General features: G+C 40.0%; 1 protein-coding gene across 5 annotated transcripts in view; it reads right to left on the bottom strand.

Annotated features, from left to right (window-relative positions):
• gra (granulito) overlaps nucleotides 1–17,505 on the bottom strand; it is a 128,109-nt gene that overhangs the window by 96,793 nt on the left and 13,811 nt on the right. For all 5 annotated transcript variants that reach the window (XM_063041222.1, XM_063041239.1, XM_063041232.1 and 2 more), the window contains exon 3: nucleotides 7,501–7,598. In XM_063041222.1, coding sequence (XP_062897292.1) covers nucleotides 7,501–7,598 — 98 coding nt within the window. The remainder of the gene's footprint in view (nucleotides 1–7,500; nucleotides 7,599–17,505) is intronic.

Here is a 17,505-nt window from a genome sequence, read left to right as displayed (position 1 = left end):
GTTGCCAGTCCTGCCCATTCTGCAACAAAGTCCAATTTAACCCTAATCTAATCACGGGACAATTTACCTACATAATTTTCCTCCCTTTAGACTGGGAGGAAAGCAGAGGACCTAAAAAAAAAAACACACATTCCATGGGGAGGACATACAGAGTTCTTACAGACAACAAGGGGATTTTTGCATGGGGTTCAGCATAAGTACGTTCCAATAAAACAGGGAAAGGATGGTAGGGTACAGGAACCATGGCGTACAAATGCTGTTGAAAATCTAGTTAAGCAGAAAAGAAAAGCTTACGAAAGGTTCAAAAAAACTAGGTAATGATAGAGATCTATAAGATTATAAGGCTAGCAGGAAGGAGTTTAAGAATGAAATTAGGTGAGCCAGAAGGGGCCATAAAAAGGCCTTGGCGAGCAGGATTAAGGAAAACCCCAAGGCAGTCTGTAAGTATGTGTAAGGGGGTTTCGACTTTTATGTTACTGCAGAGGCTAATTAAAATGGCGTCTTTGTTATGTTAATCTGGGGAATGCGGTTTTGTTGTGTTAAACGCTCAGAAAGTTTGCGCTAACAGTTTGTTTTTGCTTTAGTGTGTGATAAGAGAGTGCTATTAACCAATTGGGATAGTTGTTATGGTTTTGGTGTATTTGAAGATACTGTATGCGCGAGGTTTTTGGGGAGAAGGCGGGAGAGCGAGACAGAGGATGGACCAGGTGCTGTGAGTCCGCTAACAGGGTCGGACCCCGAGCGGGATGTTCGGCAAGGAGACGGAGACGGACTCGTGTGGAGCATCTGGTTGACCACCGTTGTTGGTCCCAGGTGGTCCGAGGGGGTCGCAGGGTGAAGAAGAAGGTCCTTGAGCTCCAACGGTCTTTGTGCACGAAGAGATTGAACTTTGATAAGTGTGGCGCCTTTTATTTTCCTTTTATATTTTATTCTCTTTTAATTATATAGTTCCAATAATATCTATAAACTGTAAATCAATTAATTGCATCTGGTGTATTGTCTGTTATTTGGGCGGGGTGGGGTACATCACACAGCATCCACGCAAACGAATTATCCAGTTTGGCAGGGCCGAGGCTGTTTCCCTAGACTACTCGAGCCAAACGACCCTGAGGGTGGCCAGGGGGGCTACATATGTGAAGAGCAAGAGGATAAGACGTGAGAGAATAGGACCAATCAAGTGTGACAGTGGAAAAGTGTGAATGGAACCGGAGGAGGTAGCAGAGATAGTTAATGAATACTCTGCTTCAGTATTCGCTACAGAAAAGGATCTTGGGATTGTAGGGTTGACTTACAGTGGATTGAAAAGCTTGAGCATATAGACATTAATAAAGAGGATGTACTGGAACTTTTGGAAAGCATCAAGTTGGATAAGTCTCCGGGACCAGATGAGATGTACCCCAGGCTGCTGTGGGAGGCAAGGGAGGTGACTGCTGAGCCTCTGCAATGATCCTTACATCATCAATGGGACAGGAGAGGTTCCGGAGGATTGGAGGGTTACAGATGTTGTTCCCTTATTCAAGAAAGGAAGTAGAGATAGCCCAGGAAATTATAGACCAGAGAATTTTACTTCAATGGTTGGTAAGTTGATGGAAAAGATCTTGAGAGGCAGGATTTATGAACATTTGGAGAGGCATAATATGATTAGTAGTAGTCAGCATGGCTTTGTCAAAGGCAGCTTGTGCCTTACAAGCCTGATTGAATTTTTTGAGGATGTGACTAAACACACTGATGAAGGTAGAGTAGTAGATGTAGTGTATATGGATTTCAGCGAGGCACTTGATAAATTACCCCATGCAAGGCTTATTGAGAAAGTAACGAGGCACGGGATCTAAGGGAACCTTGCTTTGTGAATCCAGAATTGGCTTGTTCACAGAAGGCAAAGAGTAGTTGTAGACGGGTCATATTCTGCATGGAGGTCGGTGACCAGTGGTGTGCTTCAGGGATCTGTTCTGGGACCCTTACGCTTCGTGATTTTTATAAGTGACCTGGATGAGGAAATGGAGGGATGGATTAGTAAATTTGCTGATGACACAAAGGTTGGGGGTGTCGTGGATAGTGTGGAGGGCTGTCAGACGTTACAGTGGGACATCGATAGAATGCAAAACTGGGCTGAGAAGTGGCAGATGAAGTTCAACCCAGATAAGTGCGAGGTGGTTCATTTTGTTAGGTCAAATATGATGAATATTGTATTAATGGTGAGACTCTTGGCAGTGTGGAGGATCAGAGGGATCTTGGGGTTTGAGTCCATAGGACACTCACAGCTGCTGTGCAGGTTGACTCTGTAGTTAAGAAGGTATATGGTGCATCGGCCTTCATCAACCATGGGATTAAGTTTAAAAGCCGAGAGGTAATGTTACAGCTATATAGGACCCTCGTCAGACCCACTTGGAGTACTGCGCTCAGTTCTGGTCACCTCACTACAAGAAGGATGTGGAAACTATAGAAAGGGTGAGAGGCATTGATCGTGTGGATAGTCAGAGGCTTTTTCCCAGGGCTGAAATGGCTAACATGAGAGGGCACAGTTTTAAGGTGCTTTGCAGTAGGTACAGAGGAGATGTCAGGGATAGGTTTTTTATGCAGAGAGTGGTGAGTGCGTGGAATGGGCTGCCAGCGATGGTGGTGGAAGCAGATACGATAGGGTCTTTTAAGAGACTCCTGGATAGGTACATGGAGCTTAGAAAATAGTGGGCTATGGGTAATCCTAGGTAATTTCTAAAGTAAGTATATGTTTGGCAGAGCACTGTGGGCTGAAGGGCCTGTACTGTGCTGTCAGTTTTCTATGTTTCTATTACTGGGATTGAATGCCACACTCTAATGTCCCAAGCTGTGATAGCATCGCACTAACTGCTAATTATTGTAGTTCATTGTACTTTCTGCTTCTTTTATATTCCTCAAGGGTCTTGTCCAGTTTCAACCTTCTAAATTTTACATATGCTTCCCTTTACTTTTGACAAATATTACAATATACCGCAATTCAAGTTTCTGAAGCTTGTCATTCCTGACTTTCATTTCACAAGAACAATCTAGTCCTGAACTCTAACCAGCTGGCCTTTAAAGGACTCCATGTTACATGGTAGCTCTCAATTGTCTCTTCCCGCTTCCTGCTTATTACTTTCTGCTTATAACCTTCCTGCAATTTAATACTTTCTCCCAAAGAGCAGTTTAATCCTTATTCTAGCTAGTTGCCAGATACCAGTGGTGTTCCACAGGGGTCTGTTTTGGGACCGATTCTTTTTACATTATATGTCAATAATTTGGATGATGGAATTGATGGCTTTGTTGAAAAGTTTGCAGATCATATGAGGATGGGTGGAGGAGCAGATAATTTTGAGGAAGTAAGGAGGCTTCAGGAGGACTTAGATTAAGAGAACAGAAAAAGAAATGCATATGGAATTCAGCATCAGAAATGTACGGTAATGCATTTTGATAGAAGAAATGAAAAGGTTGACTATTTTCTAAATAGAGCAAAATTACAACAAACTAAGGTGCAAAGGGACCTAAAGGTTAATTTGCAGGTTGAGTTTGAGGTGAAGAAGGCAAATGCAATTCTAGCATTCATTTCAAGAGGACTCAAATATAAAAGTACGGATGTACTGTTGAAACTTTAATTTTGTAAAGCACTGGTGAGGCCTCACTTGGAGTATACTAAGCAGGTTTGGGCCCCTATCCTATCTTAGGAAGGATGTGCTGAAACTTTGGAGGGTTCAAAGAGGGTTCATGAAAATGATTCCAGGATTGAATGGCTTGTCATATGGAGAACATTTGATGGCTCTGGGCCTGTATTCACCAGAATTTTGAAGAATGAGGGGTGACCTCATTGAAACTTATCAAATGATGAAAGGCCTTTATAGAGTGGACGTCAAGAGGATGTTTCCTATGGTGGGAGAATCTAAGATCAGAGAACATAGCCTCACAATAAAGGAGTGTCCTTTTAGAACAGAGATGGGGAGGAATTTCTTTAGCCAGAGAGTGGTGAATCTGTGGAATTCTTTGCCAAAGGCAGCTGTGGAGGCCAGGTCTTTATGGATATTTAAGGCAGAAAGGATATGGAGAGAAGGCAGGAGATTGGGGCTGAGAGGAAAATTGGATCAACCATGATGCAATGGCAGAATGGACTCAATGGGCTAAATGACCTAATTCTACTCTTATGGCCTTATATCAAAGTCTGATGCATCTTAGGTATCTGAATACATATTTTATGTGCAGAAATGGAGCTTATATTTCCTGCCAGAATATTGGTTAGGTTCTTGTTATTTGGCTATATCTTTACTGCTGTGAGACATACACAATTTTTTACTTTACATCCCATGTTTGGAAATAAATGGTACAGTTCAGGCAAAGATGTTTTTGCATCAATTTTATTCCTATGGTATGGTGTTGCAAGAATTATAAGAGATTAGAAATGTTTAGAAATAGTAAGCAATGACACCATCAGTGCCTTCCAGAGAGGAACAACAGAATAATTGCAATTTGCAACATGATTCCCCAAAATTGTAAAATTCTCTAAAATATTCTCTTAGCATTCAAGGGGGAACATGCAGTTATAGGCAAGGAGTGTTGTACTCATATACCTGACCAGGCTACACATAACTGAATTGGCTGAACACATTTGTAAAGAAGCAGCTAAGATACATCAATCTGATGGATCGAATTTCTTTGACCGGATCCAATTAAATCTAGGAAACTGGGATTACTTGATATTATGAGTCATAATATTTGCATTGATATGCCTAATCAGAATTTATATCTTAATTACATGTATGAGGAACGTTAATAATAGAGCTGCTTAAACTCACATATGTGCACCTACTCATATGGACAATGTACCTGACAATGGCATAATTCTATAAATACCCTCATAACTTGGATGAAATTTTAATTATTTTATACTTAACACAGGTACTGCAAGTTTTTCTGATTCTGATTTTTCAGATGTAATGATTAGACCATGAAGACCTTAAGACAAAGGAACAGAATTAGGCCATTCCACCCATCAAGTCTGCTCTGCTATTCCATCATGGCAGATTTATTACCACCCTTAAACCCCATTCTCTTGCCTTCTCTCCATAATCTTTGACACCCTTATTAACCAAGAACCTATCAACCTCTGCTTTAAATATACACAATGACTTGGCCTCCACAGCTATCTGTGGTAATGAATTCCACAGATTCACCACCAACTGGCTAAAGAAACTCCCCCTCATTTCTTGTTGAAGGGGTGTCTTTCTATTCTGAGGCTGTGCCATCTAGTCCTAGACTCCCCCACTATAGGAAACATGCATCCCACGTCCACTCTTTCTAGATCTTTCAATATTCAATAGGTTTCAATGAGATCCCCCCCTCACTTTTCTAAATTCCAATGAGTGCAGACACAGGGCCCTCAAACAGTCCTCAAATGTTAAACCTTTCATTCCTGGGATCATTCTCGTGAACATTCTCTGGATCTTCATATCCTTTCCTAGATAAGGGGCCCAAAACTACTCACAATACTCCAAGTGCCATGTGGCAAATGCCTCATAAAGCTTCAGCATTACAGCCCACATTCTAAATGTGTGATTTACACCTTTGTAAAATCAGGGAGGTTTCAACTGGGTGTAGAATTGTTACTTCTCTTGTAGATTAACATTCCAATGCGTGCTTGTATTCTTATGTAATTGCATGTAATTCTTTTGTGAACTTTTCAGTTAATATGGTACGGCTGTATCTGCATTTTTCTTGAAGCTTCTTAGTTTTCAGTAGCAGGTGTCACGTTACTTGAATCTGGCTATATCATAGATTAATTGTTATCAATTTTTTGTTATCTCTAGTCTGAGTATGATACAGTTATGACTGCTTTTTTCCTTTGTCTTTTCTTTGTTCTCTCAGCTCCTGTGTCTTGTTCATTTTCCACTCTTGAAAAACTTAATAAAACAATTCTAAGCATAAATGTTATGCCTTATTCTTGACTTCTGAGGAACCTTTGGATCAGAGAAGTATCAGGATACAACAGCAGTTAACAGTTGTACAGTCAGTACAGTTGCTTCCTCAAAGCTCCTGCAACCCTACATAAAGGTGAGTAGAGATTAGGGAAAATGAATTGCTACAGGTTGCATATACTGTGGTGATAACCCAGCTATCGTGTGCACATTAATTAATTAAAGGCATCTGTTAATCTTGGATTTGCGCCTGGAAAGTCTTCACTCTCCAGGGTGCAGGCCTGGGCAAGGTTGTATGGAAGACTGGCAGTTGCCCATGCTGCAAGTCTCCTCTCTCCAGAGCACTGTGTGGTTAAGTGCCTTGCTTAAGGACACAACATGCTGCCTCGGCTGGGGCTCGAACTCGCGACCTTCAGATCGCTAGTCCAATGCCTTAACCACTTGGCCACGTGCCCACACTACGTGTCCACATATGTAGGGGAAAAAAACGTGGTTACAGTTCAGCCATGCATTAATAGAGAGGGTAAGTTTCAAATTGACAGACACTCCTACATTATATGGGACATGCACACAGTCAATGGCACCTTACATAAATGGAAAACAGCCAGAGTTGCAAATCTGAAAGCTGACTCATTTGAACTGACCTCATTGGTGGAAAAGATGATTTAGGTTGGTTAGTCTGGACAAGACAACATCAGTTACCTGCTTAAAACAAGCCACAGGTAGATCTTGTATACATCTCTGGCAAATACATTGTTAAGAAAATAAATTGAGAGATTAGGGCAACTGTTCCAATTGCTGCTGTTTAAGCTTGGCACCAAATCCAACAGGCAGTTCTGCAAATATTTGTCACCACCTGATGAGGTTTTCTTCGCCTTCTCAGACATTAATATCAAGACAAATCATATCAACATTATGCTGACCATGCTGGGTACATGGTTAACAGATGGGAGGGAATCTTTTGAAATCCAAAACTCGTCTGATTTACTCCAAAGATTAGTAAGATTGTAGACAGAGTCTCCACAACGAGTGATTTGCAATTGTTATTCACATCCAAAGCCTTCAATTAGTTTTCAACATCATAATAAGTACACTTTCATGATGTACCTATAAAAGTTTGCCATAGATAAGTTGAATTCATAGTCTCTTTCCCCAACATTTGTTTTTACACAGAGGGTAGCATATATATGGAATATACAGAGGAAGTGTTTGAGGTAGGTATAATAAGAACTTTTAAAAGAAATTTGGACAGGTTCATGGATGGAAAAGGTTCAGAAAGATATAGGCCAAAAGCAGACAAATAGGGCTTGCTTGGATGGCCATCTTGGTCAGCATGTATCAGTTGGGCCAAAAGGCTTATTCTGTGCTGTATGATTCTATGATTTTAAGTCTTATTGTGAGGATCATACTATCCAGCAGCATCTTATAGAATTAATGCCAGCTGTTGATGTCCTACATACATTAATTTTGCATATATACCAAATTATTTTGACACAATTATTTAAATAAGATGTTGGTAGAATAGTGGTTGCAATAAATAGAGCATTTCATATGCTCTACCAAGGCAATAAACAAGGCCACTTACCTATCTCAGTAGATAAACGATGCAATGGTCTTGCTGGTTTCAGGGATTTGCGGATTACTGGTACCTTCCTAGTGGTTTCCATGATTATTGGAGAGATCCTGTTATAAAACTTTCAGTTTTTAAACTATACAATAAATAAGCTAATAAAAGCAAATTTTAAATAATAATTTAAATGATATTGAAAAACAGTAGATAATGCAAAAAAATCTATAAATTACATTAAACCACAGGTAACATCTCAGTAACTAATTTCTAGCACTAAAGTGCTTTGGGGCATAGTAAAGACATATGTGCAAATACACATTCCTTTTAATGACATTCCAGAAAGTTATCTTAAATTCTTGATGAGAAATGGTTCATATTTTAATTTTTGGAGTAACACTTTGGAGTATCAAAATCAAAGTCTGTGCAAGAGCGAGAACCATTGAAATAAAGCAAGTCTGATTACATATGAGTTTTATTTGGACCAATAAAAGAAGTGAGGTTTTAGCGGAGCACCATTATGGGAGCAGCCATTTTTGGAGTGGACAGAGTTAGAGTCAGTAATGAGCTTTGGTGAGAAGAGGCAGAGGCCAAGGTCCTGGAGGCCTCTTTAGAGTGACCATTGTAGAAGTCTAAGGTCTGAGGTTTCAGCAAGGAGGCACAGATGAGTACCAGGAAAGAACAGGTAAGGATTTATTTTATATAGTTAACTGGAAAGATGCCAAATTACGACTAATGAAAAAGGGATGCAGGATCAGGTGATGCATTGTAGTTATAAGATGTGGGATCTGGTGGACCCATTGTGTTTCCTAATGACCACATGTGCAGTGAGTATTGGTTGTTCGAGGAACTCAGGCTCAAAGCTGATGACCTGGAATCTGAGTTTTAAACACTGCATCACAGAGGGAGGGAGTAACCTGAACAACGTTTTTCAGGAAGCAGTTAAATTTCAAATCTGGTTTGTAGCCAGGGACAAGTGAGGTGGGTGGTTGGGAGTCCAAGAAATAGTGCTGAAGAAGCCTCAGATCTTGAGCTTGCCCAACAAGTCTGGGGTTGTTCTCCCTGTGAAGATGAATGTGGGGGCAAAAGGAAGGATGGCACAGTGGCTCGGGGAAACATTCAGAGGGATGTAGAGGGAGAGAAGAGAAATGTAGATGTAATTGGGAATAGTGTGGTTAGGGGAAAGGACACAATTCTCTATCCTAAGGATTGAGAGTTCCAAAGGCTGTGTAGTCTACCTGGTGCCCAGGTTTGGAACATCTCATCTGACCTGCAGAGAATTTTGGAGTGGAAGGAGAAAGATCCATTTGTCATGGTTCACAAGGGCACCAACAACGAAAAAACAAGGAAAGAAGTTATTTTGAGCTAAATTGAGCAGCAAGGGACTAAATTAAAAAGAACCAAAAGGATATTAATTGTTGGATTGTTATGTAAGCCAATGTGCAAATTAGTATATGGTTAATAAAATCAGAGTTAAATGTGTGGCCCAAAGATTTGTGTGGGAGAAGACAGTTTCAATTTGTGGGACATTTGCACCAGTATGGGCCTGGTTCCTCCTAAACTATACTGGGACCAGAGACCGAATGAATCACATAACTAGGTATGTTAGTAGGATTCTAAACTAAATAGTAGGGGTGGTGGTGGGTTCAACAGCTTGGAAAAGTATGGATAAAGTAAAAATGAAGGAAAGAGCAGGAGAGGTTGCAGAAGTCTCCAGAATAAAGAGTAAGACAAAAGGTTTAGAAAGAGGTAAGAATTTAACTCAGGCAACATGGAAATAAAATTGAAAAAGAACGGTGGTGAATACAGGACTGGGGTATTATATTTAGATGCACACAATATACAAAATAGAGGATCTTGTAGAGCAGTTAGAAAGTGGCAGGTGTGACGTTGAGGGCATCACTGAGTTGTGGTGGAAAGAAGCTTTGTTGGTAAAAGTTGAAATCAAATGAAGTGAGATAGAATCACAAGATATAGAATCCTTGTGGGTAGAGTTGAGAAACTGCAAAGGTTAAAAGGCCCTGACGGGAAATATATTCAATAGCCAGGATGTGGGGTACAAATTACAATGGGAAATAGAAAAGGCATGTAAAAAGGGCAATTGCATGATGGTCATGGGGGATTTCAATATGCAGGTACTTTGCGAAAATTAGGTTAGTGCGAGATCCCAAGAAAATGAATTTGTAGAATGCCTATAAGGTGGCTTTTTAGAGCAGCTAGTCGTTGAGCCCACTATGAAAAGGCAATTCTTGATTGCGTGTTTTGTATTAAACTAGATTTGATTAGAGAGCTTAAGGTAAAGGAACCCTTAGAAGAATGTGATCATAGTATGAAAGATTCACCCTGCAGATTGAGAGTGCCTTCGGTTTTATCGGTTTCTATCTGATGTATCATTTTTACAGTAAAGGTAACTACAGAAATAAGAGAGGAGCTAGCCAAAATTGATTGGAAAAGGACACTAGCAGGATTATGGTAAGCAGCAATGGCTGCTTTCAGGGAGTAATTCAGATCCCAAAGAAGAAGAAACCTTCTGAAGGGAGGATGAGGTAACCATGGCCGATGAGGAAAATCAAAAAGCATAAAATCAAAAAGAGAGGGTGTACAATACAGCAGAAATTAGTGGGAAATCAGAGAATTAAGGAAACATTGGACTCTGAAGGTAGATAAGTCACTTGGACCAGATAGACTACACCCCAGTGTTTTGAAAGAGGTAGCTGAAAAGATTGTGAAGACATTAGTAATGATGTTTCAAAAATCATTAAATTCTGGAATAGTTCCAGAGGAATGGAAAATCACAAATATACTCCTTTATAAGGGGGGGGGTTGCAGGGCAAAATACAGGATATTACAGGCCAGTTAGCTTAACTTCAGTAGTTGACAAGCTGTTAGAGTCCATTATTAACAATGAGATTTTGGAGTACTTGAAGCATATGATAAAATAGGGCAAAGTCAGCATGGTTTTCTTAAGGGGAACTCTGTCTGACAGATCTGCTGAAATTCTTTGAGGGAATAACAGGCAGGACAGACAAAGAAGAGAAGGATGATGTTGATTACTTGGATTTTCAGAAGGCCTTTGACAATGTGCCACATATGAGGTTGCTTAACAAGATAAGAGCCCACAATATTACAGGAAAGATACTAGCGTGGATAGAAAATTGGCTGACTGGCAGAAGGCAAAGAATGGAAATAAAGGGGGCTTTTTTGGTGTACTGCTGATAACTAGTGGCATTCTGCAGGGGTTGGTGTTGGGACAGCTTCTTTTCACGTTATATGTTAATGAAATGGATGATGGAATTGATGGTTTTGTGGCCAGGTTTGCCGATAATACAAATATAGCTGGCGGACAGGTAGTGTCAAGGAAACAAGGAACCTGCAGAAGAACTTGAACAGATTAGGAAAATGGGCAAAGGAGTGGCAGGTGAAATACAGTGTAGGGATGTGTATGGCCATGCACTTTGGAAGAAGGAATTTATGAACATACAAAATTTTCTAAATAGGGAGCAAATTCAGAAATCAGAGGTACAAAGGGACTTGGTGGTCCTAGTGTAGGAAACCCTAAAAGTTAACTTGCAGTCGAGTTGGTAAATAATATTAACAAATACAGTCTTTTCATTCATTGAGAGCACTAGAATATAAAAGCAAGGTACGATTCTAAGGCTTTACAAGGCATGGGTCAGAACACACCTGAAGCGTTGTGAGGCATTTTGAGTTCCATATCTAAGAAATGATGTGCTGCCATTGGACAGGATCCCATGAAGGTTTATGATAATGATCTCGGGAATAAAAGGATTAACGTATGGTTCTGGACCTTTACACACTGCAGTTTGAAGAATAGTGGGGGGGGGGTGGAGGGAATTTCATTGAAACCTACTGTATATTGAAAGGCCTAGATAGAGTGGACACGGAGAGGATGTTTCCAGTAGTGGGAGAGTCTAGGACCAGAGGGCACAGCCTTGGAATAGTGGAATGTCCCTTTAGAACAGAAATGAGGAAGAATTTCTTTGGCCTGATGGTGATGAATCTATAGAATTAATTGTCACAGACTGCTATAAAAGCAAAATCATTTGGTACATTTAAAGCAGAATTTGATAGGTTGTTATTTAATAAGGGTGTTGAAGGTCATGGGGAAAAGGCAGTTGAGAGGGAAAATAAATCAGCCCTGAATGAATGACAGAACAGACCCAATAGGCCAAATGACCTAATTCTGTTCCTATGGTTTATGGTCTTATAAAACAATTTATGCATGGTTATGTAAGTTTTACTGACACAATAAATCTACATTTTATTGATTACTGCCTTCAAACATTCTTCAATGTAAATTCTGGACTTTTTAAAAATTTTCAAATAATTCAAAGTACAAATTTCAGGATTAGATTCTAGTGATTTTGAAATCAGTGTTCCTTTTAATATTTTTGTGCTTTTGCCTTTATAGAATACATCTCTCCTAGATTATGATCAGTGCAAAACCAAAAAATAAAGAATTCTAGTATTTATGATTATCTTAACCCATTTCTTTTGCCTTTTCACAGAGAATGAAAATCAAAGGAATTCATTACCACAGCTGGAGTAACACATTTTCAGAAAATATCATAGGGTTGGAAGGTATTGAACCGTTCTGGATAGATTTAAGAAACTGCAAGGGTAAAAAGATCCTAATGAGAGTTGTATACAGACCCCCAAATAGTAATAAGGATGTTGCCTACAAATTACAATGGGATATAGAAAATACATGCCAAAAGGGCAATGTTATAATAGTCCTGGGGGACTTCAATAAGCAGGTAGACTGGGAAAACTATGCTGGTGTTGGAAGACAGGAGAGGAAATTTCTAGAGTTCTTACAAGGTTAGTTATACTGGACTGGGTGTTATAATCCAGAGGCAATTAGGGAGCTTAAGGTAAAGGAACCCTTAGGTGATGGTGATCACAATATGATTGAGTTCAACTTTAAATCTGATAGGGAGAAGGTAAAGTCTGATGTAGCAGTATTTCAGCAGAGTAAAAGAAATTATGGCGGTATGAGAAAGGAGTTGGCCAAAGTAGATTGAATGGAGATGCTGGCAGGGATGACAGCAGAGCAGCAATGGCTTGAGTTTCTGGGGGGAAATGAGGAAGCTGCAGGATAGATGTATTCCAAAAATAAAGAAATACTCAAATGGCAAAATAGTACAACTGTGGCTGACAAGGAAAGTCAACGCTAATGTAAAAGCAAAAGAGAGCATACAACAAAGCAAAAAATAGGGGTAGGCGGAGGTGGGTAACTTTTAAAAACCTACAGAAAGCAACTAAAAGAATTATCAGGAGGGAAGAGATGAAATATGAAAGCAAGCTATGAAACAATATCAAGGTGGATAAAAAAGATACTTCAAGTATATAAAAGATAAAGGAGAGCTGAGAGTGGATATAGGACTGCTAAAAAGGAGGCCAGAGAAATAATAACAAGGGACAAGGAGATGGCAGATGAACTAACTCAGTATATTGCATCAGTCTTTGCTGTGGAAGACACTAGCAGTGTGCCAGATGTTGAAGGGTGTGAGAGAGGAGGAGTGAGTGCAGTTACTATTACAAGGGAGAGGTACTCAAAAAGCTGAAAGACCTAAGGTACATAAGTCACCCGGGCCAGAGGAACGGCACCCTAAGGTTCTGACAGGGATAGTGGTAGAGATTGTGGAGGCATTAGTAATGATCTTTCAAGAACCGCTAGACTCTGGCACGGTGCCAGAGGACTGGAAAATTGAAAATGCCATTCCACTCTTTAAGAAAGGAGGGAGGCAGCAGAAAGGAAACTGTCTGACCTCTAGTTGGGAAAATTTTAGAGCCAATTGTTAAGGATGAAGTTATGGAATACTTGGGGATACAGGACAAGATAAGACAAAATCAGCATAGTTTCCTTCAGGGAAAATCTTGCCTGCTGAACCTATTGGAATTCTTTGAGGAGATTACATTTAAGATGGATAAAGAGGATGCTGTGGATGTTATATGTTTGAATTTTCAGAAGGCCTTTGACAAGGTGCAACACATGAGGCAGGTTAAGAGCCCATGGTTTTACAGGAAAGTTACTGGTATGGTTAGGACATTCGCTGATTGGTAGGAGGCAACAAATGGGAATAAAAGAATCCTTTCCTGGTTGGCTGCTAGTGACTAGAGATGTTCCGCAAAGATCGATGTCAGACCACTTCTTTTTATGCTGTATATCAATGATTTAGATGATGGAATAGATGGCTTTGTTGCCAAGTTTGCAGATGATGCAAAGATTGGTGGAGGGGCAGGTAGTGTTGAGGAAACAGGAAGACAGCAGAAGGATTTAGACAGATTAAGAGAATGGGCAAGAAAGTAGCAAATGAAATACAATGCATAGTCATGCACTTTGGTAGACAAAATGAATGTGCAAACTGTGTTAACTTCTACTTTGAAAAACGACCACTCAACAACCTCATGCCCAAGGGAAACAACTTTATCTGGGACGGCAAAACCGATAGTTACATACAGAGGCTTTCACTGAACTGTACTACATGGCAGAGAAACTATACACATGCACACCAGACAAGGAAATGGAAGTAAAAACCCCCCAACCCTGGAACCAGCCTCTCCTTACAAACAGCTTCCCCTAGCAGGAGTTTTGCTATATTACCATTATCCTAATTAGTATTAACTTATATTTTTAAAGCTCACATTACAACACAGACTATTTTCTAAATGGGGAGAAAATCCAAAATTCTGAGATGCAAAGGGACTTGGTAGTCCTTGTGCAGAACACCCTAAAGGTTAACTTGCAGGTTGAGTTGGTGATGAAGAAAACAAATACAATGTTAGTATTCATTTCAAGAGGTCTATAATATAAGAGCAGGGATATGATTCTGAGGCTCTATAAGGTACTGATGAGGCCTCACCTTGAGTTTTGTGAATGGTTTTGGGCTCCTTATCTAAGAAAAGATGTGCTGGCATTGAAGAGGGTTCAGAGGAATTTACAAGGATGATTCTGGGAATGAAAGGGTTATAACCCAGAGCACTCACATCTACAGTGATGAAATGCTCTGAGAGGTTGGTCATGTCTAGGCTGAACTCCTGCCTCAGTAATTTGCCTATCACCACAGCAGGTCAACTGCAAAACAATCTCAATGGCTCTTCACACAGCCTTAGACAACCTGGACAGAACATGTCAGGATGCTGTTCATCGACTATAGCTCAGCATTTAACACCATCATTCCCACAATCCTGAGTGAGAAGTTGCAGAACCTGGGTCTCTGTACCCCCCCCCCTCTAAAATTGGATCCTCAACTTCTTAACCGGAAGGCTGCAATCTATGCCAATTGGTGATGATATCTCCTCCTCGCTGACGATCAATACTGGTGCACCTCAGGGGTGTGTGCTTAGCCCACTGTTCTACTTTCTATATATACATGACTGTGTGGTTAGGCATAGCTCAAATACCATCTATAAATTTGCTGATAATACAATCTTAGATGGAGACAAAAGGGCATAGAAGAGTGAGATATGCCAAATAGTGGAGTGGTGTCACAGCAATAACGTTGTACTCAATGTCAGTAAGACGAAAAAGCTGATTGTGGAGTTCAGGAAGGGTAAGACGAAGGAACACATACCAATCCTCATAGAGGGACCAGAAGTGGAGAGAGTGAGCAGTTTCAAGTTCCTGGGTGTCAAGGTCTCTGAGGACCTAACCTGGTCCCAACATATCGATGCAGCTATAAAGAAGACAAGGCAACGACTATACTTCATTAGGAGTTTGAAGAGATTTGGTATGTCAACAAAAACATTCAAAAACTTTTATAGATGTACCATGGAGAGCATTGTGACAGGCTGCATCACTGTCTGGTGTCAGGGTGCGGCGGGGGGGGGGCGGAAATGGGTGCAGCTGTACAGGACTGAAAGAAGCTGCAGAGGGTCATAAATTTAGTCAGCTCATCTTGGGTACTAGCCTGCTAAGTACCTAGGACATCTTCAAACATCTTCAAGGAGTGGTGTCTCAGAAAGGCAGTGTCCATTATTAAGGAACCCCAGCACCCAGGGATGGCCTTTTCTCACTGTTACCATCATGTAGGAGGTACAGAAGCCTAAAGGCACACACTCAGCGATTCAGGAACAGCTTCTTCCCCTCTGCCATCCAATTCCTAAATGGACATTGAACCCGTGAATACTACCTCACTTTTTAAATATATATTATTTCTGTTTTTGCATGATTTTTAATCTATTCAATATATGTACACTGTAATTGATTTACTTATTTATTATTTTTACTGCTATATTATGTACTGCATTGAACTGCTGCTGCTAAGTTAACAAATTTCACGGCACATGTTTCTGATAATAAACTTGATTCTGATTCATACAAGAAACAGTTGATGACCTGTATTTGCTGGAACTTAGATGGAATGGGGGGGGGCGGAATCTCATTGAAACCTTTCAAATGTTGAAAGGTTGAGACAGAGTAGATGTGGAAAGGATATTTCCCATGGTGGAGGAGCCTAGGACAAGAGGGAACAGCCTCAGGATAGAGGGGTGACATTTAAAACAGAGATGCGGAGAAATTTCTTTAGCCAGAGGATAGTGAATTTGTTACCACAGGTAGTTGTGGAAGCCAGGTCGTTGGATGCATTTAAGGTGGAGATTGATAGGCTCTTGATTGGCGACAGCATCAAAGGTTTCAGGAAGAAGGCTGGCAAGTGGGGATAAGGAGGGGAAAAAAAGGATCAGCCACAATTGAATGGTGGAGCAGACTCGAAGGGCCAAATGGACTAATTCTACTCCTGCGTCTTATGGTCTAATTATATCTCACTAGTCAACCTCACTAAAGGGCAGTGAAGACAAAAACATTTAAATATAAATAAATTGCACATTGTCGAAAGTATTAAACCATTGTATGTATGATGCAAACACTGTGAAGTATCAATATATCAAATAATAATGAACCATCTGACCAAAAGATTCAAATGTTTAATAATAGTTGTTACATGTTTGAACTGCACATTTCTAAATACAAAATAATCAAATTTATAGCATATAATGTCTAGCAACATCTGTGTGGGGGTGAGGGAGGTGTCGACACTTTAGGTCATGACTCTGCATAAGAACAATCATACTCTACTGTTAAACTAATTTCATGGTAGACCAAATAAGTCTTCCCAATACTCACCACCCCATAACATACATAACGTGGGAAATTTTAGTGAAAAATCATTCACCATCTCCCAAATAAATCAATAATAGATATACATTGTGCATTCAGTATGTTTCATCACCACACTTCCCCCCCACTATGTCATCAGTTCCCGACAGTAACCTTATGTACAGACACTCCTGTACCAAGCGTCATTTTATGGAAATACAATCAATGTGCTTATATTTATTGTGACTTTTTTATTATTTTTTTTATACTGTGTCAGATCTAGTGTAACAATTTTTTTGTTCTCCTTTACACTAGTGTACTGGAATAGTGAAACAACCTTGAGTCTTAAATTAGTTTGAACTTAAACTCTTCAGGAATAGTCATGTTCTCTGGTTTATCACTCTGGTCAAGATGGAGTAATATCAATAATACTTCATGCAGAATCCTCAAAGAAAAATAGCAATCATTTTAACTCTCAGCTTTTCCAGTAGGGAAAAGCACAAAATATTATTTTTTCTTCAATTCAGTTTTCCATCCTCTCAAACTTTCTGGAAAATCTTTATACAAGATAAGGTTAAGGCTAATGTGAGAAGCACTTGAGTTTAAGGCCCACTATAAATACAAGATATTCTGCAGATGCTGGAAATCCAGAGCAACAGACACAAAATGCTGCAGGAACTCAGCAGGTCGGGAAGCATCTACGAAAATGAACAGTCGATGTTTCAGACCAAGACCCTTCCTCAGGACTGGGCTTAAATTGTAATGCAGTTTTGCACTAATAGAAGACTAATAATGATGTTCAATCAAAAGGTTGTCTACTCTCAGCTGGGGAAAAAAAAACTCAAGTTTATTTAAGAAAAGCAGAAGAGTCAGCCAAACATCCTTGTCATTCTTTGCACCTT

Source organism: Mobula hypostoma, chromosome 1, assembly GCF_963921235.1.
Source record: "Mobula hypostoma chromosome 1, sMobHyp1.1, whole genome shotgun sequence".
In the NCBI taxonomy this organism is placed as follows: Eukaryota; Metazoa; Chordata; class Chondrichthyes; order Myliobatiformes; family Myliobatidae; genus Mobula; species Mobula hypostoma.
Note: the sequence above shows the minus strand (reverse complement) of the source record. Positions and strands in the feature narration are given on the sequence as shown.